Source organism: Ambystoma mexicanum, chromosome 6p (assembly GCF_040938575.1).
Source record: "Ambystoma mexicanum isolate Mex_15411 chromosome 6p, UKY_AmexF1_1, whole genome shotgun sequence".
Classification (NCBI taxonomy): domain Eukaryota; kingdom Metazoa; phylum Chordata; class Amphibia; order Caudata; family Ambystomatidae; genus Ambystoma; species Ambystoma mexicanum.
The window spans coordinates 155,314,871-155,342,744 of NC_090935.1; the positions used below are offsets into that span (position 1 = coordinate 155,314,871).

Sequence of the window (27,874 nt, forward strand, 5' to 3'; positions counted from 1 at the left end):
CTCCCCGGAAAAAGACTTTCCAACAAACTCTCTGCTCACACATCACACCCAGTAAACTCTGTTGAGCAGTCCTGTGCTATGTCTCTTTTGTATCCCTCTCAACCTCAAAAATCCTGTATGTAATACGTGCTGTCCGTGGACAACCACGGTGTCTGGAAATATCGTAAAATCTGAGTGTGGGGAATTAAAATTGAAATAGTGTGCCGCATTTCCCCTTTGAGGTTGGCTCTGAAAAGAGCCTTTTTTGTTTTTTTTGCAGATGCTTCAGAAACCTTTTATTTTGTATTTTGTTTTCCTTATTTTCCTCCAAAAATCTTCACATTAGGTTCTCCAAAGCAAATCCAAAACAGCATGGCATTTCCCATAAAAGATAGACATGCCATCCTTTTTAAAGTAATCAACTTTACCAGAGTCAATGTTGTCATTGTTGCAAAAGAACATGCTATCTCCAAGATTAAAAGCAAACAGGCCTAGGTTGATTAAACACCTAGCAATATTTTGCTGAGGACAAAAAACATAACTATTGTCCCATATTGCCCTAGGTACCAAACCAGAAAAAAATACCTTGGCATTTGGAACTAGTTTTATTACTGCCTGAACCAAGTTTGCTAGATCTTTTAACAAAGTAGGGGCGCACGGACAGGCCAAATACAAAGCACCACAGTGCAGGACAACCACATGTGGACTGCTATCCCTAGCCATATCTTTGCAAACTACTACCATTGCCTGCAAATTGAAACCAGGGACAGTGATCCACACCACCTCCACTCCTTTTACATCAAAATTGTTTCCCACATTCCTACATTTTGCATGCTGCTCCAAACCATTCACAAACCGATCTCCAAGCACCACCACCCTGACTTTCTCCACCTCTACCATCTTCACTACACACAGCCTCGCACAATACGAAGCAGAACCTCAACACCTGATTGGCTAATCCTCAAAATACACTCCCATTTCATGCTCTGAAGCCCCGGATATGGAATGTCCTGTCTGCGAACAGCCGCGTTGTCCGCGGTGCGCGTAAGTAACACTGGGGCAGCCCTTCTACCACTTCACTCTCTGCAGCATTCTCTCATTGGCTACTGTTAAGCAGTCATACAACCATCCACCAATCACATGCAAGACCTCTACATTTAACTCCATCACAATTCAGCACTTTAGATGTACTGTTCATCACTCCGAGTACAATTGCGCTGTGACTGCAAAGCACCTACAGAAACTACTAGTAAACTCTCCAACATTTCTACTTGCAGATTTACGCACATCCACATGAATGAACACAAAGTACAGGTATGAACATTTTTTGCACAATACATCTTACATGCCAACATTCCGACCCACCTGAGATGGACATTTCCTCCGAAAAATTGGGAGACATGTGTCCTACGAATGCATTAGGCAAAGATGAATTTTCTGCGGGAGAGCGTGAAAAATATTTTTTCCTGGAAAAATCTGCAGTCTCCTGCCGAAATCGGGAATATTGGCATGTATGATACATGTACATCTCTTGTATAAATGCATATAAGCAGAGTAACTGCCACTTACCCTGTGCAACCTGCAAAACAAGCTTACTGTCATTTCTCCCATCTGCTATGATCAAGTGTCACTTGCAAAGTTGTCTGCTCTCCAACTTTTTATTTACCCATATTATTAACTGCAATGTGCAAACTGATTTTCTTCATTCATTTTATCATTTCTGTAACCACTGCCACCTATTTAACCAGATTTCAACCATGATAACATTTAATACATTATAGTGCATAAGATGTACATACAATTTCATTTCTATACATTCTGTATATTTTGCATACATTCTATCTTTTCAACTTCCTTTACAAATGACTATACTAGTAATCAGACACGACACACACAGCTGTCTAACCGTGTCATTTCATGTTAAAAGATGGTAGAAATAACAGTATAATTATGGAAAAAGGCTTTCTAGTGTTATAAAATTACATACAGCCAGGATGAGTACATGCATCTTTATTTATTCACACAGAAAGCCAATATCATTTGAAAGGCTCCCAGCTGAAACACCACTGCATCTACAACTGTTCTTCCAATCTAGACAGCTCTCTCATTCCAGCTGGTTGCCCATTCCGTTCTAGATTTCACAACAGCATTCAACTATGCACAGGTGCAGTCATATCTATCACATCTACAACTATGTACAGTGTCCGGTGTCTTCGCAGGTCTCACAGGTGGTTAGAAGTCTTGGCTCCTTCAGGTTTCTTCAGGATCTGAGGAATGGGTGCAGGGGTCCTCTTATCCTAAAAGCCTTGTTAGAGCAGCTGCCCTCACTAGCCAATGACAGAACTAGCTCACACACACCCCAGCAGCGGTCCAATCAGGACCACTGGCGGGAACACTCTAGCATAATCACTCGGACACACTGAAACCAGTGTTTGGATTGGGACCGGACAGTCCCAAACCACATTCTGCCAGCAAACATACACCTCCAGTAGCCCGCCAAAAGCTTATACTTTCCCAGGCATTGGAAGCCCTTATAAGGATTTTCCTGGCCCTTCAGGCCAGGAAGAAGGCTAAACAAGATGGCCAAAGGACAGGCAAAAAAGCATGTGGCACGTATATGTTCAGACACTAGCCACAGTTAGTAGCCAAACACAGTAAACAAAGTCCCAAAAAGTGGGAAAAAGTCACCAGTTTATCCTTTTAGTACACCTAGAGTAACCAAAAATCCTTTGAGTGTTAGTCTAGAGCAAAACAAAAATTGTACCCCATAAGTTACCACAAGTGATATAAAATAACCAAAAGTAGTAATACAAAAACACGACTAAGGGGAACCATGTTTCCCCAGTACTGACGGCTTGAAGGACATGTCATATGAGCAAGAGCCAGTGCATTGAAGCTTAAGGCTTCACTGCACAAAGAGCAGTATAGAATCAAAATTGAAAGCAAAAGGTTTTGCGGTTCCATAAAGATGGAAGGAAAGGTGTAGTCCAGAGTAATCTTTCCTAACCTAGACCACTGGTCAGAAGAGGCTAATGGGCATTGTGGATTACGACAGAAGTACCATCAGTCAAATACAAGGCACAACTCACTCACCTCACTTCTGGGAGGAGTTCCTGTGTTCCCCGACAGGGTTGTGATGCTGTCACACTTTCTACGTTATTGCACACTGTTTTCCTGTATTCCTTAAATGGATAATTGCCAACTGTCCTGAAAGTAAAGTGTGGGGTTTTATCTAGTGAGCACACAAGTGCTTTGTGTTTCTTCATGTATTGTGACACACTATACCATGATGTATTAGCTCTCTCTCCCTTATTTAATGTATGGTCTATGCTCCGGTATTGTCGGCCCCATGTCCGTGTACCCAGCTCACAAGCATATCGTGCCACTTTTTAATTGTGAATGTCGTACTGTTTTAATACTGTGTATTGTATGCTAGGGAGAATTCTCAAAAATATGCTAATTCCCTCTACCTTAGGGACCCTCAGCAACTTTATTTTTACCTGGAGTGTGACCGTTTTTCCTCACTCATGTATTTTGATGTGTTTACCTTGTGTTTCTTTTGGTTATGGAGTCCAACCAACTCCATAGGCATATTTTACAATTGTGTCCCAAAGCACCTTCAGGGCAGTAACGCAGGGAAGTCTTTCATATTTCCCAGGGTTTAAATACGTTGCTGGGATCGACTGTTTCCCAGAACCGTGGAGTGAAATTGACTTCACTTAGTCCTGTAAATCTCTAGACCCAGCACAACCTATCTTCCTATAGAGTGCTGGGGGGGGGGGGTTACCTAGTATCCCCTGGGTTAAAATACTCCTGTAACACTCAGAATGCCTGGTGGCAGTGGTTTTACAATGAACTACCATGGTTTTTCCCGACCGCTAATTATTTGTAGCTCCGATAACGTTAAATCGCGGGAGCCATATTTTTCAAGATGGCGCCCAGCCATCGTTGATAAAATGGTTCCCGGTCTTCTTTTTTCACCATGTCTTCGTGCAAAGGTCCTTCTAGAGTTTTTCTCTGCGCGCCAAACCAGGTTTGGGCTCTTTGTTCATTTCACCTTTGGGGGGCTTCAGGAGTGAAGACCGCCTCTGGCTCCTGAGTTTCTGGTGTAGACAGGAAGAGTGGGAGGTGCTCGAAACTCCCTGTGCTTATTCTCCTAGGAGACCCAAATGCACTCTGTGATGATTGGCTGGTTGACTGTCCGGCAAGGAGAGCCACCCTGCTAGATGAGTGGCAACTAGGCTGCAATGAGTGGAGAGAACTGAATAAAAGCCCAGTCGCTTGGCTTGGAAGGCTGAGTAGACCATTGAACGAAGGATCCAAAGAAGAGCTTGAAGAGGACAGCTGCTACAACTCCTGGACCGTTGGTTTGCCCGGTGAACCCCTGCTGCAGGTCCGAATCACCAAGTTTGCATCCACAAAGAAGCCCTGCAAAGGATGACTTCTCCCTTTTGAATAGGTTGGACCAATCAACTCCCATGTAAGCCACCTGGACACCATCTCGGAGCTGGTTGCATTTCCTCAGAGTGCTGCTGGAAACAGTATACCCAGGGAGAGGGACACCAGATTGTGTGCATTACTTGTAAACTGGCCGAAAGCTTTCGGAAGATCCTCTGGAGTCCCATGACGTTGGACCGAGATAGCCTGACGCCCCTCCCTCACCCACCCCCTCAGCGGAGTGTGGGACCCTAGAAGCAAGGACAGTCCACCTTGACAGCGAGGACCAGCGTTGTTACCAGTGGGGTAGCTTAGCTGAAACGCGAAACAGCCACTGAAATAGAAGTTTGCCAGTTGCAAGCTTTTGGCCGTCCTCGTGCAGTGCATGAGTCCCCTGACGTCCTCCTTCTTGGCCCCACGACTGAGGCACAGGAACAGCGAGATCTGCAGGAACTGCCAGGAACAGAAGTCATCAGCTGCATATTTTACTTCATTGTAAGGTACTGTAAAGCAAGACAGAGAACTTGCCTCTCATGGTGAAAGTGCTTGAAACTTTTGCAACTCGCAGGCCTAATCATCTTGTGACCCAACATATGATTCGTCTTTTTTTTTTAACAAACTACTTCTAAGAACTTGTGAAGAGACGTTTTCGTTTACTTACCAGAACCGCTTTATCCTATCCAAGACTTTAGCCCATTGACTTTGGCCTAGCCTATTGAATGGAATTGGCTCTTCTGGTGAACTCAAAAGTATTTGCACTGCCTAAGAATAATTGTTGTCTTTTATGTTCTGATAACCTTTGCATTTTACTTGTGTTATTATGATTGCCTCCTTCTAATGAATGTTTTATAACTGACTGATACATACATTATTTATCCAAGAAACCTTGAGTATAGGTTTGTGAAATCCTGTGATTGTAAACTTATGTGTAACATTACTGCTCAAATTCCCCTCTTGAGATAAGCCTGGCTGCTCAGCATGCTACCAAAGCTGTGTAGTACAGACTTATACCAAAGGTTTGTTTGCTTACACCTGTAGTCAGTTGTGTAGTGTTCCCAGAGGGTACTGCAAACAAACTTTGCCTAACATTGTATGAGGTGACCACATTGCAATCCGGCTGTTCGTAGGACTCCAACACCAATCATTCCTTACAAATGCATTGTTTGCCTAATGCTGCCTACTGTACGATTGGAGTCAATTGCAGCTATACTACTTGTTGGATCCTGACTCTACATATGTGTCTTCAGTGTAAACCTGTTTCAAACCTGCACTGTGCTCCCCTATCACAGGACTGCCATATTGTAACTATCATTTCTTAGCCAGTGCCAAAATACATTGGTGTACATAGCGGTTCCCATTTAACTGTCCTCTTCCTTAGTAAGCCTGCTTGTACCATAACCGAACCAGTACATTATGACTATGCCTTGTGCTGGCCGTATTTACACTATTGTACTCCATTTGTTGACCATGCTCTGCCTACCTTTTTACACGCCCCTTTACACACCCCATTTCCACTTACCACATCACTATGACTCTCGCTGAAGTTGGTAAACTGCCCCAGTCCACTGTTACGGAGGGGCATACACCTACCATGATCCCGGCCTAGCCCGAGTCTACTGCCCAAGACGCTACCGTGCCCGACGCCTTTCATAACTAAAACAGCAGCTTTTCCACCAGAAGTCTATATAAGCATTAGGTTATCTAATCTTACCACTGACACACCAAAAATAGACCACACAACATTACCAGTCCCAGTCCCCGACTCTCACGCACGCCCAGCTAAGCTCACATGTCCTACCACCTTGTTCAATCGTGCCGCCACATGTCTTGGACAGAAGAGTTTAAAACTTCTAAGGGCTAGAACCCAATCCTTCAACCCTCCAATCACCACGTCCTTAACAGTAGCCATGAGGAATGTCGACTGTCCTCTCGCACATACCAATGTACCATCTAACATGAGAAGCAGAATAGGCACCCACCCATCACTGCTTGCTCCACCACCAATAACTCACCCAAGTAAAGTATCACACCAGCACTAACACCCACCTTGACCTCCGTCACCTCCAAACCACAGCACATCCAGCCCAATGCAGTCACCCAGCAATACTTTACACCAACACTCTTTCCAGCATTCCAGCAGCTGGTCCATATAACGCCATCATCAGATTTCTTAAAGGGGCCCTATTGAATGTACGCTCACTAGGCGCACATGCCACTTAAATACCTAACATCATCCTAGAAAACAAACTAGATTTCCTAACATTAACTGAAACCTGGTTACACCCAGCTTCAGGTCCTACATTGACACTTGCCATGCCTCCTGATTACACCATACTCTGATCAGACCGACAAGATATGGTGGGTGGTGGAGTAGCCATTATCGCCTAATAGCAGCAACGATAAATTAGAGGTCCATGAGCTCCTTTCCCTTATACTAACTACAGCCCCAAAAACTGTCAACTTATTTTATAGATGAACTAGTTCATCCAATCTTCCAGATGTTGACATCCCTCTACTCATCACCCACCTCCTCACTAAATGCATACTGTTGGCCGACATAAACCTAGGATTCAATGACCCACAGGACCACCAAGCTACACCTTTCTAAGCTGCCCTGTAAGAAAGATATGCAGTTCACTCAAATTGTCAACAAACCCACTCATATCAAAGGCAGGATCCACGACTGGATTCTGATCTTGAACACTGAAGTATCTCTTAAAAATATCAGTAACACAGTCTGGTCTGTCCAAGTCTTCACTTTAATGTGTCAACCACAAAACGACATGAACCTCCAGCACCGCCACCCATTCCAGTTCTTGTAAGATACTCACAAGAACTCTCACAAGAGAAACTCACCCCCAGTCTTAACTACTAGAAGCCCAACCCAAAAACTCCCCTAATCCAAGTACCATCTCCCACCTATACAATTCATGTCTTCAAACAGCTATTGACGAAGCAGCCCCATTAAAATCCAAGCTACCTAAACCTAGTAATTCCTGGTATAATGATGAACTTAAACAACTCAGAAGACGCAAAAGAGCATTAGAGCATCTTAACTGAAAAAACCCCACTGAGGAAGCCAAAAAAGAACTCATTCTATTATCTCATAAATACAAACTTGCAGTTATCACACACAAATCAAACATATGCAATGAACGTATTACAAATGCAGCCTCTAATAGTAAAGAATTGTTCTCTATCCTAAGAGAACTGGAAAACCCCATTCCCCCACACCCCCCACGTCCAGCTATCGTGATTAAAGCACGGTGCACTACAATTCAGAATGCCCTAGCTGCTAAAATCAACCCCCTACAAGATAAATTCATCATGAAAAGAAACCTCTTAAACAGAAGTACCAATACCAACCCCATTGTCCAAACTGATTCCCGAGACGTAGTAGCCCAGTTTAATTTCTCTTCAGTCTCCCAGTAACAAGTATCCAAAGCCATCGCCACTCTCAAACCTTCTTCTGCAAAGGCGGCAGCTTCCCAGCCAAATTAGTTATCCTGCTCACCAACACTAGTCCCATCACCAATTTTATCAATGCCTCTTAACACCAATTCAGCCCCAGCTGATATCAAAGAAGCCTGGGTAACGCCACTATTGTAAATAACCACCCTAGACCCCACCAAATACAGACCCCTCACCACAGTTCCTTTTCTCCTTAAAATAATTGATAAAATAGCATATGCCCAAGTTCAAGCCCACCTATTAGGCGACCGACAATCTGGTTTTCGGACAAAATACAGCACTGAGACAGCCTTACTCAACCTAAAAAATCAAATGGATGCCTTCAGAGATTCAGGTAAACTATGCATCCTGCAACTACTCAACCTGTCTGCGGCATTCGATTTAGTAGACCATGATAAATTGTGCTCCTCACTCTCCAACTTTCACTTCTCCCAAAATGCAACTGCCTGGATCAAATTGTACCTTTCAGAAAGTACATCTAGAGTAGCCATAGGCGAAGAAGCAGCAGGCCCCATTTTAGGCCCTCAGTACCGCAATTATCGTGCCTCTCTTGTACTCTATATAATGCCTTTACAAAACTTCTCTTCTCGGCACTGGATGCCATGGGTATCATTTACACCAATTTTGCGGATGATACACAGATACTCATCCCAATCGGGGTTAACAAAGACCACGATTCCTTTACTGTAAATAAAATCTAGGTCATCATCCAAAATTGGATGGCCACTAACCGTCTTTGCCTTAATGGTGAAAATACAAAGATTCCGATTGTGGGATCACCAGCACAAAAAATGACCTAAAGATGATACCTCTATCACCATAGAGGGTTCTCCCATCCCCATCTCCAACCATGTGAAAACTTTAGGGTTCTATTTAGACTCCAGCCTCACCATGAACAAACACATTAACTCCTTAGCTTCTTCCACAGCCTACACAGCCAAACTTATTGCCCTTAGCGGACAATTCCTATCCACACAGAACTGTATCACCCTTGCCAGAGCTCTCATTATGTCTAAACCCAAATACTGCAACATACTCATGCTAGGTATCACTAAGAAATCTATCCAAACTTCAAGAACTGCAAAATAAAGCCCTTAGAGCAGCCCTCTAGGAATGAAAGGGAGATTTGTGCTTTACTGTACCAGCCCCCAGACTATGGAACTTGCTCCCCACAAACATTAGTAACGAGATGTCCCACACCCAATTTAAGAAACTCATAAAAACATGGCCGTTTAATAGATTCTAATCTGACTAGCTAGACGGGCACGTAACCCCCATGTCTTCTGTAAATGATTCTGTTGTACATATAATAATTGTGACTACCGGACCTCTGTAACTTGCCCAATTGTCTAAATATATGTAACTATATTCTAGTACTATCTAATGAAACTTTAATACTAGGCCTCTGTTACTCATGTTCCGTTCTTATTTTACTATGTTTTTATCTCAGTGCAACCAGTAAGTCGTCTTCCGACATCACAATGTAATCTATGCCGTGATACGACCTCTGGGTTTGGGCGTACTAACAAATACAATAAAGAAAATCAATTATAAAGTGTTTTATACTTGCTGCCTTATTTGATAATTTTTTTTTACACTGCTCAGTGTGCCTCATTATACCATTACTACTCCTACACAATTGAAGTCTATGCATTACTGCACTAGCACCTGCTTTGAAGTTTTTCCAGATCAGTGTCTTTTTTTCCCCACTATAATAGTGACCTCTCGGATCTCTCCTTCATGGTTGGTTCTGAAAGTCTAATTTAGCAGGTCTTAACTGATCATCAGTTTTTACATGCACTGTTGACTGGTTTCTCCTTTGTGTTTGACCTTACAAATTCAATGTGAAATATATTAATAGTGTATTTTTAATACAGCAGCATTAGGTTGTTTTGCTTGAACTGTGGGGACTAACTGTACTTCACTACCACGTCTCCTCCCTACAGTTCAACTAGTCTGCACTGCCACAACTACCTAATGCAGAGCTGTTTGGTTTACCTTTCAGTTAGGAACACTGTCCCACATTTAGGTTGGATTGTTGGTGAGGGTTTTGCAGAATTCTCCCTAATGCGGTCACTGGTCTTTGGACAAAATAATAATCCTCATTTGCATATTCTGTTTATTTTGTTAACTGGATGATTTGTGCAAATGTTAGTGTCGGCTGTGTACCATGTTAGGAAGATGTATCATTATTGTGCTTAATCTTCATCTCCCCCCCACCCCTCTTCTAGTGAAACCCACAATACTTTATGCTGGACTTCTGGACCTTGTTCATTTAATCCTGAATGAGTGGAGGCTTTTTCCACTCATTCATTGTTATGGGCTCTGCCTTTTGGAACTCTATTCTTTGTATTCTACCTGTACTATGGAGTCTGTCTTCTCCATAGCTATTAAAAGCATCCGTTTTGCTACTGCAGCAAACTGCTCCTTATGTGTAGTGTTGCTGCTGACACATTATTTTTCTGTATCCTCAAATAACTATAGTTGGAGATACTTGGAATCTCTCCCAAAACTGTATAGTCTGAGAGATTGGCACACCACCTTCAGTGGAGTGCCAAAGGGATCTCAGCTCCTGTGACTTTTTAGTCACCTAGGGAATCACATACGTATGGCTGGTGGCAGTGGACGTGTTCTACCAACTATTGTGTGTTTTGTATACTGCAGGCTATGCCCAGATCTTCGGTAGTGCGCAATAGGGACACCCAAGTACAAACTTGGGGCCTCCCTTCTTTTTTAGCCATTAGCGTAATTGTTCTTTGTTAGCCCTCCTACCATTATGGTAGGGGAGGGCTGTGTGTGTGTTTGTGTTTTTGCCTTTGGCGGGAACCAGTAAGTATCCCTGCCTAGGCGCCAGAGTGTCTGGGCAGGCAGGAGGTGGGGGAGGAGTCTTCACCCCCTGCCTGCCTAGGCTCCAGAGTGTCTGGGCAGGCAGGAGGTGGGGGAGGAGTCTTCCACCCCCTTCCCCTGTCCTTTGTCAGAGTACCTGAATACGTCCAGCTGCCTCTGTCCTGATTGGACAGCCAAACGCCCCTTTCTGAAAAAATGCTGAGAACGCAGAGGACTGTCGACCACAGGAAACATAAGTAACCGAAGAAGACGACCAGAAACGCCTGCAGACCCTTTGCAAGACTGAAGCGACCACTGCTCTCCTGACCCTGTTTTCTATGCGACAGAGGAGCTCTGATGAGGACTCCTCCTTCCCTTTGGCTTCTGGGAACAACCAGTCCCAAGACTAACTTTGAAACGAGCCGTCTCCTGACGTCCTTGGAGCGTCCAGAGTTGTGGAACCTCAATACCAGGAGACCTGTTGCCCATTTCGAATGAATCATCGTGGAAAGGCCGGATCTTTCCAAATCTTTTCTGAGACCATAAGGACACTCCAGAGATCCAATCCAACTCGCCCTGGCCCCCTAAGCAGTGTGTGGGACTGCAGGATGCAAAGATAGACCGGACGATTTACGTCCTTTGTTGGTACTGCTGAAAAGGTGCCAAAACTGCAGAGTGCACCAAGAAGTTGCTGAAAATCATGCTACAGGTCCTCACTGAAGACTGCTGCTGAGAGACACCATCCATTGTCCAGAGCTGTCACATTGTGGAGGAGCCAACGCAAACACTTTCTTCAAACCAAAGGTACTGTGGGGGAAAAGGGCATTGCTTACATGATTCCAAGAAGTCGCTCCAGAGCGTTGGGAGTGCACGTAGAGGTGTCCAGGGCAAACCCCCTCTGACCTAAGCTTCTGCTCGTATCCCCTTCTCACATCAATTTTTAGGTCTCCTTTGTTAGTTGCTAAATTGTTGCTTCATTAACTTTAGACACAGGAAGAAATCCACAGGAACTCTTCATTCTGATGTTTGTTAATCTGCTTAGAATCACATGCTGTGCATAGTCCGACATCCAGTGGTCACTGCGAAGTATTGCATTTTGTTTTTCGTAGTCGAAAAGGGGACGTCGACAAGGCGTGTCTGTAACACTATCCCTATAGTGACGTGCAGTGTACCCACAATCCCTCACGCGTCGAGGTCCCTCAGATTGTTTTTTTCCTCCCAGATATTGGTCGCCTACACGCGGAGCTCCTCGAGAGACATTGCAAAAACTTTACTTGACCTTTGGTCGCCCTTAATTATTCATTTATTCACCCCTCCGTCGTCGTAGCTGCGAAGCTGTTCACCGCCGATCAAGATCTCCGGCGGTGCCTTCGACGGAAGAGGTTGTTCGGCGTTCACCGAACATGTGGCCTGGCCTCGACGGCCAAATACAGTAAGGAGAGTGGGGTCGTGGGACATTGTTTCTCTTTGACAATGCCTTTCCCTTTCCCCTCCTTTTCCCTCGGGGGTTGTTGTCACATGCGATCTGTTACTCAGCTATGGAGAGGACACCCTTAAGGTTTTGCCCGCGTTACAAGGGCAAGTTTACCTGGAAAGACCAGCATAAACGGTGTAACCGTTGCTTGCCTCTCGACCACAAAGACGGCTGTGCGGCCTGTCGGCTACTTAAGCCGAAGACTTTAAAAGACCGTAGGGTCAAAAGGTGGGCGGCCTACGCCATGTCTAGGTCTGACTCTTCACCCACCGCCGCCGTAAGTGACGAATGTGACAACACGATGTCCGTTTCAGAAGTCGTAGACCTCTCTAAGGAGCGTTCACGCTCCTCGTCCATCCCGGGCCCCGACAAGATCGGCTCACGCCCTGCTTATGGGGATGAACACCCCGGCAACAAGGACGCACACAGAAAACACTCCCATAAACACATCCCATGGCCCTTCCTGTCGAAGACGAAGAGGGCGTTGGCGCCAACGGAGACGCAGGTCCTACCGGCGGCCTCCTCAGACCGTAGTGTCTGAAGCACCCCTTGCAACTGCATATGCGAGCAGCGACTGGGCTAACCCCTGATAAGGGCGTTACCACTAAACCTCCAGACGCGCACCGCCAGAGAGTGCCCGTCGGCGTAGAGCAAGCGACGCCTGTAACGGCAATGCTGGAGGTACTCTCGACAGACAGCTTAGTTGTTGAGAGCCTGGCAAGGATCATTTCCACCGATAGCCGAAGACGGACGACGAAAGATACGTCTGTTACCGCTAATAAGGCCTGGGAGACGCCAAAAAGACCAGAAGGAAGGCGGGAACCTCCCACTCCGGCGAGAGGAACTCCTAGCCTACCGGAAGGCTTTTCTGAAGGCGAAGGAGACCTCTCTTCGACGTTACGGGATAGGTCGAAGCGTTTCCTAACAGAAGGCCCTCCCTTTCCTCCCCCTGACCGTTCCGAAGTACCTCATGAAACCCTAGAGAGACTGCATTTCTGTATGGACAGTATGGACCGGTTTATGGAGACTCAGAGCCTTCCAACACCTAAGAGATCAAGAGAGGGACCTCAGGAGGATCCCAAGGCCAAGTACACCAGGCTGTTTGATCCACCCCAAGAAAATGTAGATTTATAATGACCTAACTGAAGAGGACACCCACTTTCAGGAGGATGATGAATTCCTAGGCAATGAGGGGGAAGAAAACCTACAGGAGGAAGGTTTTGAAGACAACCCTGATATGGGTGATGGGGGCTTCGGAGAAGACCCAGAAGAAGGGGCCTCACAGCCCTGGCAGTCCCCATCAGTGTTTTCAGACCCTGAAGCCATAAACCTGTCCCCTCCAAAAGACTTGCCTATTAGGAATACATCGCCTATAGATGATCAACCCACCTTTAATGCACTTCTACGTAAGGCAGCAGCGCATTTTGAGATCGAAACCAGGGAAACTTCTCCTGTTCTCCAGCATGGGGTCTGGCATGGATTCACATGCTCATGAATATTCCCCGTCGTCAGGCTGGGAATCCTCGGTAAAGAAAAAACCAGTATCAGTTTCGTTTCTGATCTGTCTTTCGTAGTAATAACCAATCACTGGTCTCTGCGTCATACTGACCACAGCCAATGACTGCCCTCTACCTAAGCACCGCCTCTGGCAGCCATCTTCAGATTTTTACAGCACGTTCATGTGTTGGGATCCTCGTGCTATTGCTCTCGAGCGTTAGTGCTATTTTTCGCGCTTTTTTCACAAAAAACTTCGATTCTTTCGGTCAAAAGAGCCTCAAGCTCCACCGATCCTACATCCGATCAACGGGGACCCGTGTCGGATTCATCTGTGCCCCTCAAGGGTGAAGATTTCGTCGAGCTACACTTCGGAGGAATCCAGAAGCTTCTCAGGCCCGGTCTCGGAGATGGCCCAGGAGAAGGGAAGCTCGACGCCCGGAAAGCTGTTCAGGGTCTGCCCTGGATGCCAGCTGCAGAACGTCTTCAAGGAGGACGAACACTCTTTCTGCCTTTACTGCCTTCATGAGGACAAGACGCACGTGGAGAAGGACTGTGCGTTTTGCGGCAACATGTCGGAACGGACCATGAAGGACCGCCATCAACGTCTCGCCAACTGGCTGGAGGGTAAGAGCCCGTCTGGCGAGAAGAAGAAGAAATCCGAGCGGTCTTCTAAGACCTTTGAGGGCGCCCCGGCGACGGGGGCCCAACATAAGGCCAAGCACCGCGAGTCCGCTGGCACCGGGAGCGCCGAACGGTCGGGCTCTACGGGCGCCAGGCAGGGCGCACCCTCCCCGGCACCATCAACCACGAGCCGACGCTCTGGGTCGGGTAAGAGGAAGGCCGAGCACCCGGCAAAGCTCCTGGAGAGGCCCCGGTCGAGCTCTAAGGCAGAGGAGGAGCGTGGCAGTGCCCCCTCCCTCAAGGATAAGGCGGTGAGCGCACCTAAGGTGGTGAAGGCCTTGATCCATCCGACCAAGCCCTCTATCGAAATGGTCGCGGCGGCCCTGGCTCAGCCTGTGGTGGCTGCACCAGTGGTGGCGACCTCAGGGCCCAGAATCTCCCTGCCTCCTCGGAGGGAGTCTTCCTTTGTGCCCATCGATAGGACCCCCGTGAAACCCTCCGTGGGGAAGAAGAAGGGGGGGCAGGGCGTCGTCGGAGATTCGGCCTCAACCTCAGAAGAGGAGCTGATCGAGGTCTTAAGCCACGGCCTAGGCGTGGGAGAAGGCCAGCCCGTCGGAATGGACCCCGACGCAGGTGACGACGACGACATCGTCGAGGATACCGACGGGGCCCCTGCTCGCCCGTCGGATTCCCCTCTGCCAGCGCCGCAAGACAACTCGGCGGCCATTTTGTTGGCCATACAGTCCTTATGCTCCGAGATAAGGACGAGGCTACCGTTACCGACGGAGGAACCTCTCCCGTCGGGGGATCCAGAACCGGGACCTTCTGGTGTTCCCCCTACCAAGAAAAGAAGGATCCATCCACCACCTCCTTTTCAACCGTCGCGCCCCTTCCAGCCCTCCTCCCCGTCCACCCGAGGGGATGATACGGGGACTGACACGGCAGCGACGGGTACGGACGACGAGGCATACGACGAGGATTTTCCGTCGTCGCCTCCCACCAGGGCTTCTCCGCCCGACGAGATCGGATCTTTCCACTCCATGATCTCCAGGGCTTCCGAGCTTTTTCAACTCTGCCCTGAGGAGAAGAAAAAGGAAGGCTTCCTTTATCAGCGGCGCGAGGCCAAGAGGAAGACGGTCCTCGCAGTGCCTCTGTTGGACGACATTTGGGATGAGGGCCTTTCCCTCCTCAAGAACCCTTCCACGACGCCAGCTAGAAGAGACCGGTACGAGAAAAAGTACCGGGTCCCGGACACGGCCCCCTATGCCTCCGGGCGCAGCCTACCCCGGACTCCGTCGTCTCCGCGGCAGCCAGGAAGAAAGCGGGGGGGGGGGTGCGGCCTCCACATCGACTTCCCCGCCGGACGGCGAGGGAAAGAAATTGGATGCTATGGGACGTAGAGTCATCTCGTCGGCAGCGACGACGATTAAAGCGGCCAACGCCTTGGCTATCGTGGCCCGCTACGACAGGGAGCTCTGGTACAAGATAGCTCCCCTGCTGGATTTTCTGCCGGACGACAAGAGGGCGGAGGCCCTTGAGATCCTGCAGGAAGGTGAGGTGGCCTCGGACCAGGCCATCACCGTGGCGACGGACATCGCCGACACCGGGTTCCGCCAGCTGGGCAACGGCGTTTGCCTTCGACGTCGTGGATGGCTCAAAGCTACGGACTTCCGGCAGGACGTCCAGACCAGAGTCCTGGACATGCCCTTCGACGGGAACAACCTGTTTGGGAAGACAGTGGACGATTCCCTTCAGGCCATCAAGGCGGATACTGAGACGGCCCGGGCCCTTGGAGTCCTGCAACGACGGACGCCCTTTCGGAGCGGCGGAGGCAAGGGCGCCTCCAAAGGTTCCGACGGCGGTTTCGCTTCCTACCGTCAAGCGGCCCGCTCGTCGTCGCAAGAGGCCTACAGAGGACGAGGCAAGTCTAGCGGACCCCGCCGTCGTCGCCAAGGAGGTCAAGGCGGCAAGGCCGCGTCCAAGCAGGATTGAACCGGCCGTGGGGTCGGGCCCCCACCGAAGCACCCCGGTGGGAGGCCGGCTGGCGGGCTTCGTCAGCGTGTGGGAGTCCATCTCCACCGACCGTTGGGTGCTGGACGCCCTGGCCCGGGGCCACGCGATCGAGTTTCAAAGAAGGTGCCCGCGCGTCCCCCCCGTGGCCAGGAAAGAACTTCACGTCCCTCAACTTCTCCTGGAGGTAAAGGCGATGCTCAGAAAGGGCGCCATCGAACTCGTCCCAAAGAGGCTTCGGGGCTCCGGAGTCTACTCGAGATACTTCCTCGTGAAGAAGAAGACGGGAGGATGGCGCCCCATCCTAGACCTGCGACGTCTGAACAAGTTCATCAAGGCGCAGAAGTTCCGGATGGTCACCCTCCAGCACGTCCTGGGTCAGCTGGAGGAAGGAGACTTCCTATCGTCGTTGGATTTGGAGGATGCCTACTTCCACATTCCCATCCTAAAGGGGCACCGCAAATTCCTCAGATTCGTGGTCCAAGGGCGTCATTACCAGTTCAAAGCCCTTCCCTTCGGACTACGGTCGGCACCCAGGGTATTCACCAAGTGCCTCGCACCGGTGGCGGCGCAGCTGCGCCGCGAGGGGATTCACGTCTACCCCTACCTGGACGACTGGCTCATCCGCGCCAAGACGAGGGAGCTCGCCGTGGTCCACACGGCAAGGACCGTCCAACTCCTCACGGACCTGGGATTCTCCGTGAACTACGCACAATCCCACCTGGTGCCCGCGCAAGTCGCACTGTTTCTGGGAGCCAGGCTCGACACAGTGTCCCTTCTGGCCTCCCCGTCGGAGGAGAGGACCAGGACCATCTTGGGCAAGGTGCAACGGATGTTGGTGGCCGACGCGGCCAAAGTGAGGTCCATCAAGTCCCTCCTCGGGATGATGTCTTCCTGCATCTACCTCATTCCCACGTGCAGGCTCCGGATGCGCCCGTTGCAAGAATTCCTGGATGCGCGCTGGATCCAGACGACGGGCAGCATCGAGGAAAGGATCAAGCTCGACGAGAGTTTCCGACGAGCGATACGGTGGTGGGGCACCCGCGCGCATCTGACGGCGGGCATGGACTTCCAGACCCCAGCCCACCAGGAGACTGTGACCACGTATGCCTCCCTGGAAGGGTGGGGAGCGCACACCGAAAATCTGCACGCAAGGGGACTCTGGCTCCCGACGGAGAAGTCCCTGCATATCAACGTCCTGGAGCTCCGTGCAGTGTTTTGGGCCCTCAGGTCCTTCCTTCCGTCCCTCAAGGGCAAGGTGGTGAGGATCTTCACCGACAACACCACCACCATGTTTTACATCAGGAAACAGGGCGGAACCAGGTCCCCAGCGCTGTCCAAGGAGGCGCAGGACCTGTGGCATTGGGCCGTTGCCCAAGGGATTTTTCTGGTGCCGTTTCATCTGGCAGGGATAAAAAACACCATCGCCGACTCACTCAGCAGGGAGCTGCGCTCGTGCCACGAGTGGGAACTACGGCAGGATCTGGTGGATCGCCTCTTCCGACGGTGGGGCACACCCCAGATCGACCTGTTCGCGACGGCGACGAACACCAAGTGCCGGAGGTTCGCCAGCAGGTTTCCCCAGACGAGGAGCATGGGCGATGCTTTCTCGTTCCCCTGGGAGGGCCTGTTCCTCTACGCGTTCCCTCCCTTGCCTCTGCTAATCCGGCTCGTCAACCAGCTCAAGAGGTCACGGTGCAGGATGATCCTCGTCGCACCTGCGTGGCCGAGGCAGATATGGTTCCCGGACCTTCTGGACTTGTCAGCGTCCCCGCCCATCAAGCTGCCGGCGGACGCGGATCTACTCTCCAGGGAAGGAGGCGCCATCCTCCACCACGACCCGAAGTCGCTGAACTTGCAGGCCTGGCTCCTGCAGCGCTAGAGTTTGGAGGATACGACATACCGGCCGATTGCAGAGAGGTTCTTGCAAAGGCCAGGGCGTCCTCGACTCTTAAATGCTACGGACACAAATGGAAGAGGTTCTCTGTCTGGTGCCACGCACAGAAGATTAACCCTCTACGGATTACGGCCCCCCAAGTACTGCCGTACCTGCTGACACTGGCCAAAGCTGGTCTGGCACACGCGTCCATCAAGATTCATCTTGCTGCGATCTCCCGATACACCAGAACCACGGGGCGGACGTCCTTGTGGTCTCATCGTCTGGTGAAAGAGTTCATGAAGGGACTGTTCAGATCGTTCCCGCCGGTGAAGGCTCCGGCCCCGGCGTGGGAGCTCAACGTGGTGCTGACCAAGCTCATGGGACCTCCGTTCGAGCCTCTGCACTCGGCCCCGTTGAAGTTTCTATCGTGGAAAACAGCTTTTCTTGTGGCCATCACCTCCGCACGACGAGTGGGAGAGATCCAGGCCCTTTCCTGCAAGGCCCCGTACTTGACTTTCCACGACACGAGGGTAGTGCTCAGGACGCACCCCTCCTTCATGCCCAAGGTACCGTCGGACTTCCATCTCAACGAACCCTTGGTGTTACCTGTGTTCTTCCCGTCGCCTTCGTCGACGGCTGAGAGGACTTTGCACTCGCTGGATGTAGCTAGAGCGCTGAAGTTCTACGTGGACCGCACGAAGGGTTTTCGGAAGACGTCACAACTCTTTGTGAACTTTGGACCTGTCAATCAGGGGAAGGCTCTCTCGAAGGCTTCCATCTCCAGATGGCTCTCCGGCTGTATCATGTGCTGTCACCGGTTGGCAAACCGACCGCTGCCTGGCCGTCCGAGAGCCCATTCCACCAGAGCGATCGCAGCCACTACGGCGTTCCTATCTGGTGTGCCCCTGCTGGACATATGCAGGGCTGCTACGTGGAGGTCGACGCACACCTTCACGAAATTCTACTGCGTCGACCGGGATTCCAGGGAGGAGTCCAGGGTCGGCCAAGCAGTGCTGCGCAACCTGTTCCCCTGAGGTGAGCCTGGTGAGGAGGTAAGATGCTTAATGTTGAGTTGAGGTGATGCTTAATGTTGAGCCTTTGCCACCTCCCCTGGTTGTGCATGTGTGTACTGCTATGTATTCTTTATTCATGAGCATGTGAATCCATGCCAGACCCCATGCTGGAGAAGGAACAAGTTACTTACCTGTAACTGTTGTTCTCCAGCATGGGTCTGGCATGGATTCACATGCGAACCCTCCCGCCTACCCCTCTGCGGCTCTTCACTTGGTCATACTGCCACTTCACGTGCTTCCAAATCTGAAGATGGCTGCCAGAGGCGGTGCTTAGGTAGAGGGCAGTCATTGGCTGTGGTCAGTATGACGCAGAGACCAGTGATTGGTTATTACTACGAAAGACAGATCAGAAACGAAACTGATACTGGTTTTTTCTTTACCGAGGATTCCCAGCCTGACGACGGGGAATATTCATGAGCATGTGAATCCATGCCAGACCCATGCTGGAGAACAACAGTTACAGGTAAGTAACTTGTTCCATATCGACTTTGTCGAAAAAATCATTAAGGAGAAACCCCCTGTCAGCCAAACCATTCCCCTCCTCGCCTCAGTAAGGAGAATTATCCCTTCACTATCCACTCCTGCGTTGATCAGAGGGGTCAACCGTAGGATAGAAAAATGTAGTCCCCCATCGGACCCTTTATACATCAGGGGCCACTCTGTACCAGACTCCTTAGTGGTGACTAATACCAGGAAGAGAGCAGGGGTGCAGCACATAAATTTACTGGAGCTACTAGCTGTGTTCAAGGCACTGAAAGCCTTCCAGGCACACCTACAAGGGAAGACAGTGATGGCTCTCCCAGACAGCACCACAGCCATGTACTACCTCAACAAGCAGGGGGCCACTCACTCTCCAGGACTGTCCAAGCTGTCCCAGAACATCTGGAAGTGGGCTCTCAAACACATGTTCCTACTGTCACAACATGTACCAGGGGAACTCAATCTGCTAGCAGACAAACTCAGCAGAGACTTCCCTCTGAGTACGAATGGCGGTTGCACGAAGACAGTCTTCATCTTCACACAATGGGGATTCCCAGAAATAGACCTGTTCGCAACCCTGGAGAACTCACAATGCCTAGATTACGCCTCCAGGTACCCCCTGAACCAATCCAAGGGGAACGGTCTATCGATACCATGGTCAGGGAAATTTGTTTACGCTCCCCCCAAAATCCCCCCCCCCCCCCCCCCCGGACTCCCCTTCTCAACAAGATAGTGCACTAGGAACAAGTTACTATGATACTGGTGGCACCTATGTGGGCCAGACAACCTTGGTTCCCTCACTTGATGGAGATGTCCCTATCCCCAAACAGTGAAACTTCCATGCCCGTACAACATGCTGTCACAGGACAAGGGCAGGACACTACATCCATGCCCTCAGACCATGAACTTAGCAGCCTGGTTCCTGAGATCATAGAATTTGGACATTTAACACTCCCGCAGAGATGCATGGACATTCCCTGGGAGGCTAGAAAGCCTAACACTAGTCTGTTATTCTAGCAAATGGAAAAGATTTGTCATCTGGTGTAGGGGAAGGAGCATCAACCAGGTTGACTGCTCTCCCACACATTTTTCTGTACCTGACTCGCCTACTAGACTCAGGCTTGGCGTTTAACTCTGTTAAAGTCCATTTAGCTGCACTTTCCGCATATACCACTTCCCAACTTAGTGTCATGGTGGAAAGTCCCAGTTATTAAGCCTTTATGGAAGGAGTGAAGAGGATACACCCTCCCATAGCTAACCCCACTCCCGGATGGGACCTAAATGTGGTACTAACCAGGCTCATGGGGTCTCCCTTTGAACCCATGCACAAAGCAACGCTTAAAGACCTCACTCTTAAGACTGCTTTTCTAATAGCTATCACCTCCATTAGGAGAGTAAGTGAACTACAAGCGCTCTCTGTACTAGACACCTTTGTTACAGTTCACAAAGATAAGGTGGTTCTACGCACACATCCTAGGTTTGCACCAAAATGTATCTCTAAATTCCATGTCAACCAGTCAATAGAACTACCAACGTTCTTTCAAAATCCTTCAAACTTAGGTGAGAAGAGCCTGCATACACTGGATGTTCGCAGAGCAGTGATGTTTTATATGGAAAGAATTAGACCATTGAGAAAGACTAATCAGTTCTTTGTCTTGCTGGCAGCAGGAAGAGAAGGAGATGCAGTTTCGAAATCCACTCTTTCTAGATGGATTGTACAATGCATCACTCTGTTACATTCTTGCTAAGAGAGAATTACCCTTCAAGCCAAGAGCACACTCCACTCGTGGCATCGGGGCTTCCATAGCGTTCATTGCAAATGTCCCTCTTGAGTCCATTTGCAAAGGGGCAACCTGGAGTTCTATTCACACCTTTACAAAACACTACTGTCTAGATGCCCACTCTAGATCTGATTCCCAGGTGGGACAAGCAGTATTAAGACATCTTTTCTCTACTGTTCCTTCTTGCAACCCACCTCCAACTCCGGGTACTGCTCGCAAGTCCATGCAGAGCATGTGATTCTAAGCAGATTAACAAACATCAGAAGACAATACATTACTTACCGTAAAAGCATTTCTGATGGTTGATCTGCTTAGATTCACATGCGACCACCCTTCCTCCCCGCTTGGATGGAAGGAACATAGACCTTCTATATCTCTCTTTTCTGTACTCTCTCACGTCTAATAGGCTCCCTCAGGGCAGAGAAAATACAGAGGGACTTCGACACGTGAGGGATTGTGCGTACACTGCACGTCACTATAGGGATAGTGTTACAGACACGCCTTGTCGACGTCCCCTTTTCGACTACGAAAAACAAAATGCAATATTCCGCAGTAACCACTGGATGTCGGACTATGCACAGCATGTGAATCTAAGCAGATACAACCATCAGAAATGCTTTTACGCTAAGTAATGCATTGTCTTATTCGCTGTTTGGCAAGACTTCAAGCACTTAAAAGACTTGCCAGGTGAAGAAACAGTGCAACATGAGCTTTGTTCAAGGTTGTAGAGACTAACCACTTATTTTCCTCCCTTTAAGTGACTTTCGTATGCGTTTGCAGAGTAAATGCATTACTGTATCACCTGTTGAAAACCACACGAGTGCGCAATTACAGCTAATACAATAATCTTGTCTCTTCCCTATCTAACATTGCTACAAATGTAACTGCGAACAACCACAAAAGTGAACGTGACCCTTGAAGTATATTATGTAGTATTCAGACGTGTTCTACCGTACACGTCTGAAGTATTTAAAGTGATTCTGGTGTAAATAATATATATCTTTTATATAAAACATGTGTGCAAGTGCTTCTTTATTCTGCCTGTCGAACTAAGATTCAGAGTTTTTACCTACAGCTCACATCTTCCTCTTTAAGATAAGCCTGACTTCTCTGCCATACCACCAAGGTCCTGAGCTAGTACAGACTGATCGAAGAGTTGGGGGATCTACAAACCACTGGGATAGTTTACTAAAGTCTTACTGCCAGTAGGACTTTAGGAAAACCCCCCTGACATACCACTAACATGGCACCGCATTAAAGTAATTTCTGGTCCTGCTTTCACCAATGTGTTAGCAGTGAGAAGTCCATGAGATACTAGAATCTACAATATTTACTTTATATTTTACCACTGTTTTCTAAATTTTTAGGTTTTCTTGTCCACGTAGCACTTTTTATATATGTATCCTCCCAAAACTAATTTGGTTTGCATTTCTTTTAGCATTGACCTTGTAGCACTCCTACACAATTCATCGAGCAACGATGTGGAATTGGGTACATGTGAGTCTTCGCAGAGCTTCGGGCAGGCACTCGTCTTCACGAATTCCCAGCACAACTCCCAGATGTCTGGAGTTGGTACCACAAGTGCTGTTAACACCTACTCTCCTCCAAGCCTGGTATGTGTATAATCATATTGATCTATTGGGAAAGATGTAGAGAGTTAATGAATAGTGCACATTTTTATGGTAACCTAAGACATCCATTCTCAGACCTGCAAATTGATCGGTTTTCAAAACCCTGATTTTCTAACCTTGTGCGCAAGTCTGTTTGTGGCACAAGTGGATCCACAGTAATGCAAGCATATTTGGCTGCCTGTGGGGGTGGCCCTAGGGTAGTTGTGAAAGTGCTTGAGTGCATTAGGTGGAAAGTTTATGTGGGTCAGGGGGTGGTGGGGGATCTGAAGATGAGAATCGGACCTTTATGGACTTGATGGCTAAAAGATAAATTGTGTGGGTAAGTGGAGATGAAGTTTGTGTCTGATTTAGATACTGAACAGCTGTAAAATCACTACTGCTCTTCTGTGCAGGAGTCTTAAAAATGTTTTCCTTCACCATGATTTCTCAATATTTTTCCCCTGGTGAAGACTTAAGTGAGACCACACCAATGATTAAAATGTATATAGATGTTACTCTTACATACTCTTTGGCATCTCAGGAGGATGCACTATGTACCCTGTGTGACAAATCCCTGGATGATCCTTTTTGCAGAGGGTGCTGGGGGGGAGGCGGGGGGCAGCTTCCCGTGAGGCTGCTACCCGATAGTCCCCCTGGGGTGGTATTCAGCAGGGGGATCGCCGAGGAAGGGACCCCTGAGCCTCTGTCCCCTATCAGACTAGAGACCACTATCTAGCGAGAACGCAGTATACCTTCCATAAATCTCTCACCTAACCCTCTATCTGCCCATCCCATGTACATGTCATGTACATAGTAGTAGCAGTACTGGAACAATGAAGAACATAGTTGACCCAAGGTACTGAGATGAAGAAGTCGGGTCTACCTTGGAGAGAGCTCTCAGGGTAATAATGGGCCGAGGATGAGGTGCAAAGGTATGACGAGCGATCCTCAAAACACTATGGGGCAGTCTAGTGTTGTTGGCCAAATCCAATACTGAATGGAAGGGGGAATAGCATCCTGGGAGTCAGACCCTCCCTGGAGTGAGTATATGCAAGCCTGGAGGATGTCCAGCGTGGCGCAGAGAGGAAGGTGCTGACCAAGACGCAAAAACAAGACGCATCCCCAACTGGTCTGCAGTACCCTGGCTGATGGGAGAGCGAGCTGGAAGAGTGGAAGTCTGATGGAGGGGAGCCATTGGACTATGCGGTCGGCTAGACTCTCCAGCTGCCAAAAGCAGCGAAGCAGCCGCAGATGTTGCGCAAGCAGAGTGTGAGCGTTCGAGAAGCCGAGCAGGGCAACAGAAGTTCTTGCAACCGGCAAGCACGACCCAAAATCGATCCAAAAGGTACAAGGGCTGTTGGGGGAAGAAAGGGGCAGGGGCAAGAAAAGCCCTCAAACCAGGGTCTGGGTCCCATACCTAACTTCAGAGACTGCATTAAGTAATGAGACACAATAGACCTGATTAACTACCTTGCAACGTGCTATCGCCAACAAGATATAAAGAGGAGAGAACGGTCTGGGACCTGCAACGGAAGAAAAAGGTCATCACAAGCTCTCTTCCTCATCGCGGTACCAGGCAAGGAAGTAAACCATGTCTGCAAACATGGGCCAAGGGTCCACACTCGCAAAAAGAAGCCTGAGGAGGGCCCGGGGAAGGGAGACATTCCCCTTACAACAGTAAAACTGCAAGCCAAGAGAGATCAGGGAAAATAATCCATACTGTTGGTAAACTGCAAGCCAAGAGAGATCAGGGAAAATAATCCATTCTGTTGGGTATGGGTTTTGTTAAAGTCCAGTTGGTATTGTACTCTACAAGATTTAACCTTGTTTCTAGGGCCCCAACTTCTAATATAGACCTGTACTTCCCAAGGTTGATAGAGTGGTAGCCAGGCTCATTTTAGGAGGAGGAATGTGAGCTGTAAATCAAGACAGACACGGGATCTGTTGGGTAAGAATTGGTGCAGTCACAAGACTTGTCTGCTTGGTATAAGGTAACGCACCTTTTGGTTTAGGTCTGTACTACACAAGTTGGTAGTGTGACTGAGCAGCCAGGCCTATCTAAAGAGGGGTAAATGTGAGCTGTAGAGCTTTACAAATTAAATCCGTAAATACAAGTAGCCAAGGAACAGTTAAAGAGAATTCTCATTTCTGTGCTCATTTCAACCTTTTAGACCCTCTGCTCTTTTGCTGGACTTAAGTTTTTATTTTTTTCTTTTAACCCTGGAGATTGAGCCTTTTTTCTCATGTATTTTGATCTGATTTGGACTCTATTTCCTTTGTTTTTGGGAGTCTGACAAACTCCATAGGTATCTACTTTTTTTATGGCGACACACAGCACCTACAGTGCAGTGTCGCAGAGAAATCCTTTAGATTCCTCAGTTTAAATACCTTTTAACTTCTGTGAACTACTGTTCCCAAGAATAGTTAAGTGAAATTGACTTTACTTAACTTTTCTCCCTGAAGGTCCAGCACACCCCATCTTTTTTTGAAATTACTTTTATTGATTTTCAGCATTCAAATGCATAACGTACAACAATTAATTCCCCCTACATTTCACATTAACTGATTGATATAATGTCCCAGAATTCATTATTCAGCGGTAATTGACTAAAGGACTGAAAAGTCATGGGGGTTTAGGGGGACGGGTATAGCTTGAAAAAGGAATGGGAGTAGAAAAAAAACACAACCTAGTTCAGGTTGACAAGCCATCAATTCATAGAGCCGGTATCAAGTATCGGGGATTTATAAAGTGCTTCATAAGTTGTGGTTGAAAGAACATGTGTTCTCTGTATGAAACAGTCTAAAAATGGGCTCACGGTTTTTATAGATTTAGGGAGCTTCCTTTCAAGCATGGCTGTGAGTTTCTCCAGGCCCAGCAATTCCACATCTTTATCCACCAATATGCTAGTGCTGACCTTCCACCGTTTTCCAAAACCGGGCTCCTGCGATACTGGTGGCAATAAGTAGTTGACAGATAAGAGCCGCCCTATGCCTGTCATTGGTAAGGACCCATCTTCCGGCGCATCCCCCAACAGCAGCACTCTTGGGTCCATGAGGAGCAGAGAGCCCGTAACCTCTTTAATTTTAGACCTCCCCTCCAGCCAAAAAGTTTGAATAACTGGGCAGTGTCACCACATATAAGCTGGGTCTCCTCGATATCCACGACCATGCCAACATGTATCTGGGTGTCCTGGATTCATTGCATGAATTCTATGTGGAGGTAAATACCACATACAACAGACTTTAATGGCATTCTCCTTCACTATGGCACAAAGCGAACTCCCCTGGGCCCTGTGCCAGATTCGTTGCCAGCACTCTTCTGAAATTTCCAGTCCCAGTTCCCTCTCCCAAGCTAGCATGTAAAGGAGTTTCTTCTCTAATGGAGCTTTCTCTAAAAGCCTAGAACATCTGGCTAGTCTGAGATTGTTGCCCCTCCAAGATTATAAGTTCTATACTGCCCGGAGCTCTTGCAGCGGCTTGACGGGTTCCCTTATTAGTTAGCCAATGCCAGAGTTGAATATACCTAAAATTATCTGTCGCTGAGACCCCTAACTTTTCTTTACATTCTTGGAAAGTCAGGGGTTCCTGACGTACATATAAATCCCTCATTCTTGGGGGTTTATCCTGACTCCAATTTTGATAGGACTTGGCACATACACCTGGGGTGAATGCCGGGTTCTGGGTGATGGGGGGAGGGGGGATAGCGGGCCTAACCTTGACACAATACCCCTCTGTGAACATGCTCTGTCCCAATTTCGGAGCGTGGCTAGAGTAGTAGGGAGCAACTCTCCCCAGTAGCTCCCAGCCTCCCTGGGGAGAAATGGGAAGTGGGCCAATGGAAGTGAACTTCATGCCTGTTCAATCTCTTGCCACTTAGGAGGGTCTGATGAATTTTCCAGGAAAGAATCCCCACCACCTGGCCCGCCCTAAAGTACTGCAACACTGAGGGGAGGCCCCATCTTCCCTCTTGCAAGGAGCCTGCAAGGAACCCTTGTTTTTTTCCCTTTCCAAATAAACCAGCTGATCTCCTTTTGCATAGCTATGAGCTCAGACTCTGGGATGGGAATTGGCAGGGAATGAAAAGTATATAGAAGTTTTGCGAGGAGAGACATTTCATCGCGTTAACTCGGCCTAGCCACGAGATCGCCTGAGACTCCCAACGATGAAGCCACTCTTTTGCCTCCTTAAACAGAGCAGGGATATTTGCCTTGTAGAGGCCTGCGTAAGTTGGGGCCAACTTTATTCCCAAATACATGATATCAGTGGAAGACCAATGAATGTGTGATGCTGCCTGTACTCATTCTATCCTATTCGGATCTTCAGTTAAGGCCATTCCTACGGATTTAGTTGGATTCACTTTAAAAGTAGAAATCAAGGGCAAACCGGGTTAGGAGCTCCAAAAGGGGCGGAATCGAACTAGGGGCATAGTTTAGAAAGGAATGCAAATCATCCGCATATAAATCTACTTTATGGCACTGCCCCACTATTTCAATGCCTAGGATACCTGGATGAAGTCTAATTTGTCGGGTCAGGGGTTCCATCGCCAAAGGAAAAACTAAGGGTGACCGTGAACAACCCTGTCTAGTGCCTTTACCTAAAGAAAATCGACGCAGACCAATTCCTATTTATTTTGACCTTGGTCGAGGGGATTTGGAAATTTAAAAGTATTTTGAAAACCCAGAACCAAAATCAAACCCTTCTGATACCGCTTCTAGATACTCCCAGGACATGCTGTC

At 48.4% G+C, this 27,874-nt stretch overlaps 1 protein-coding gene across 11 annotated transcripts in view; it reads left to right on the top strand.

Moving 5' to 3' along the window:
- The window catches only part of UBAP2 (ubiquitin associated protein 2), a 1,758,279-nt gene that overhangs the window by 636,988 nt on the left and 1,093,417 nt on the right, over positions 1-27,874 (top strand). For all 11 annotated transcript variants that reach the window (XM_069626852.1, XM_069626853.1, XM_069626850.1 and 8 more), the window contains one exon: positions 22,967-23,141. In XM_069626852.1, coding sequence (XP_069482953.1) covers positions 22,967-23,141 — 175 coding nt within the window. The remainder of the gene's footprint in view (positions 1-22,966; positions 23,142-27,874) is intronic.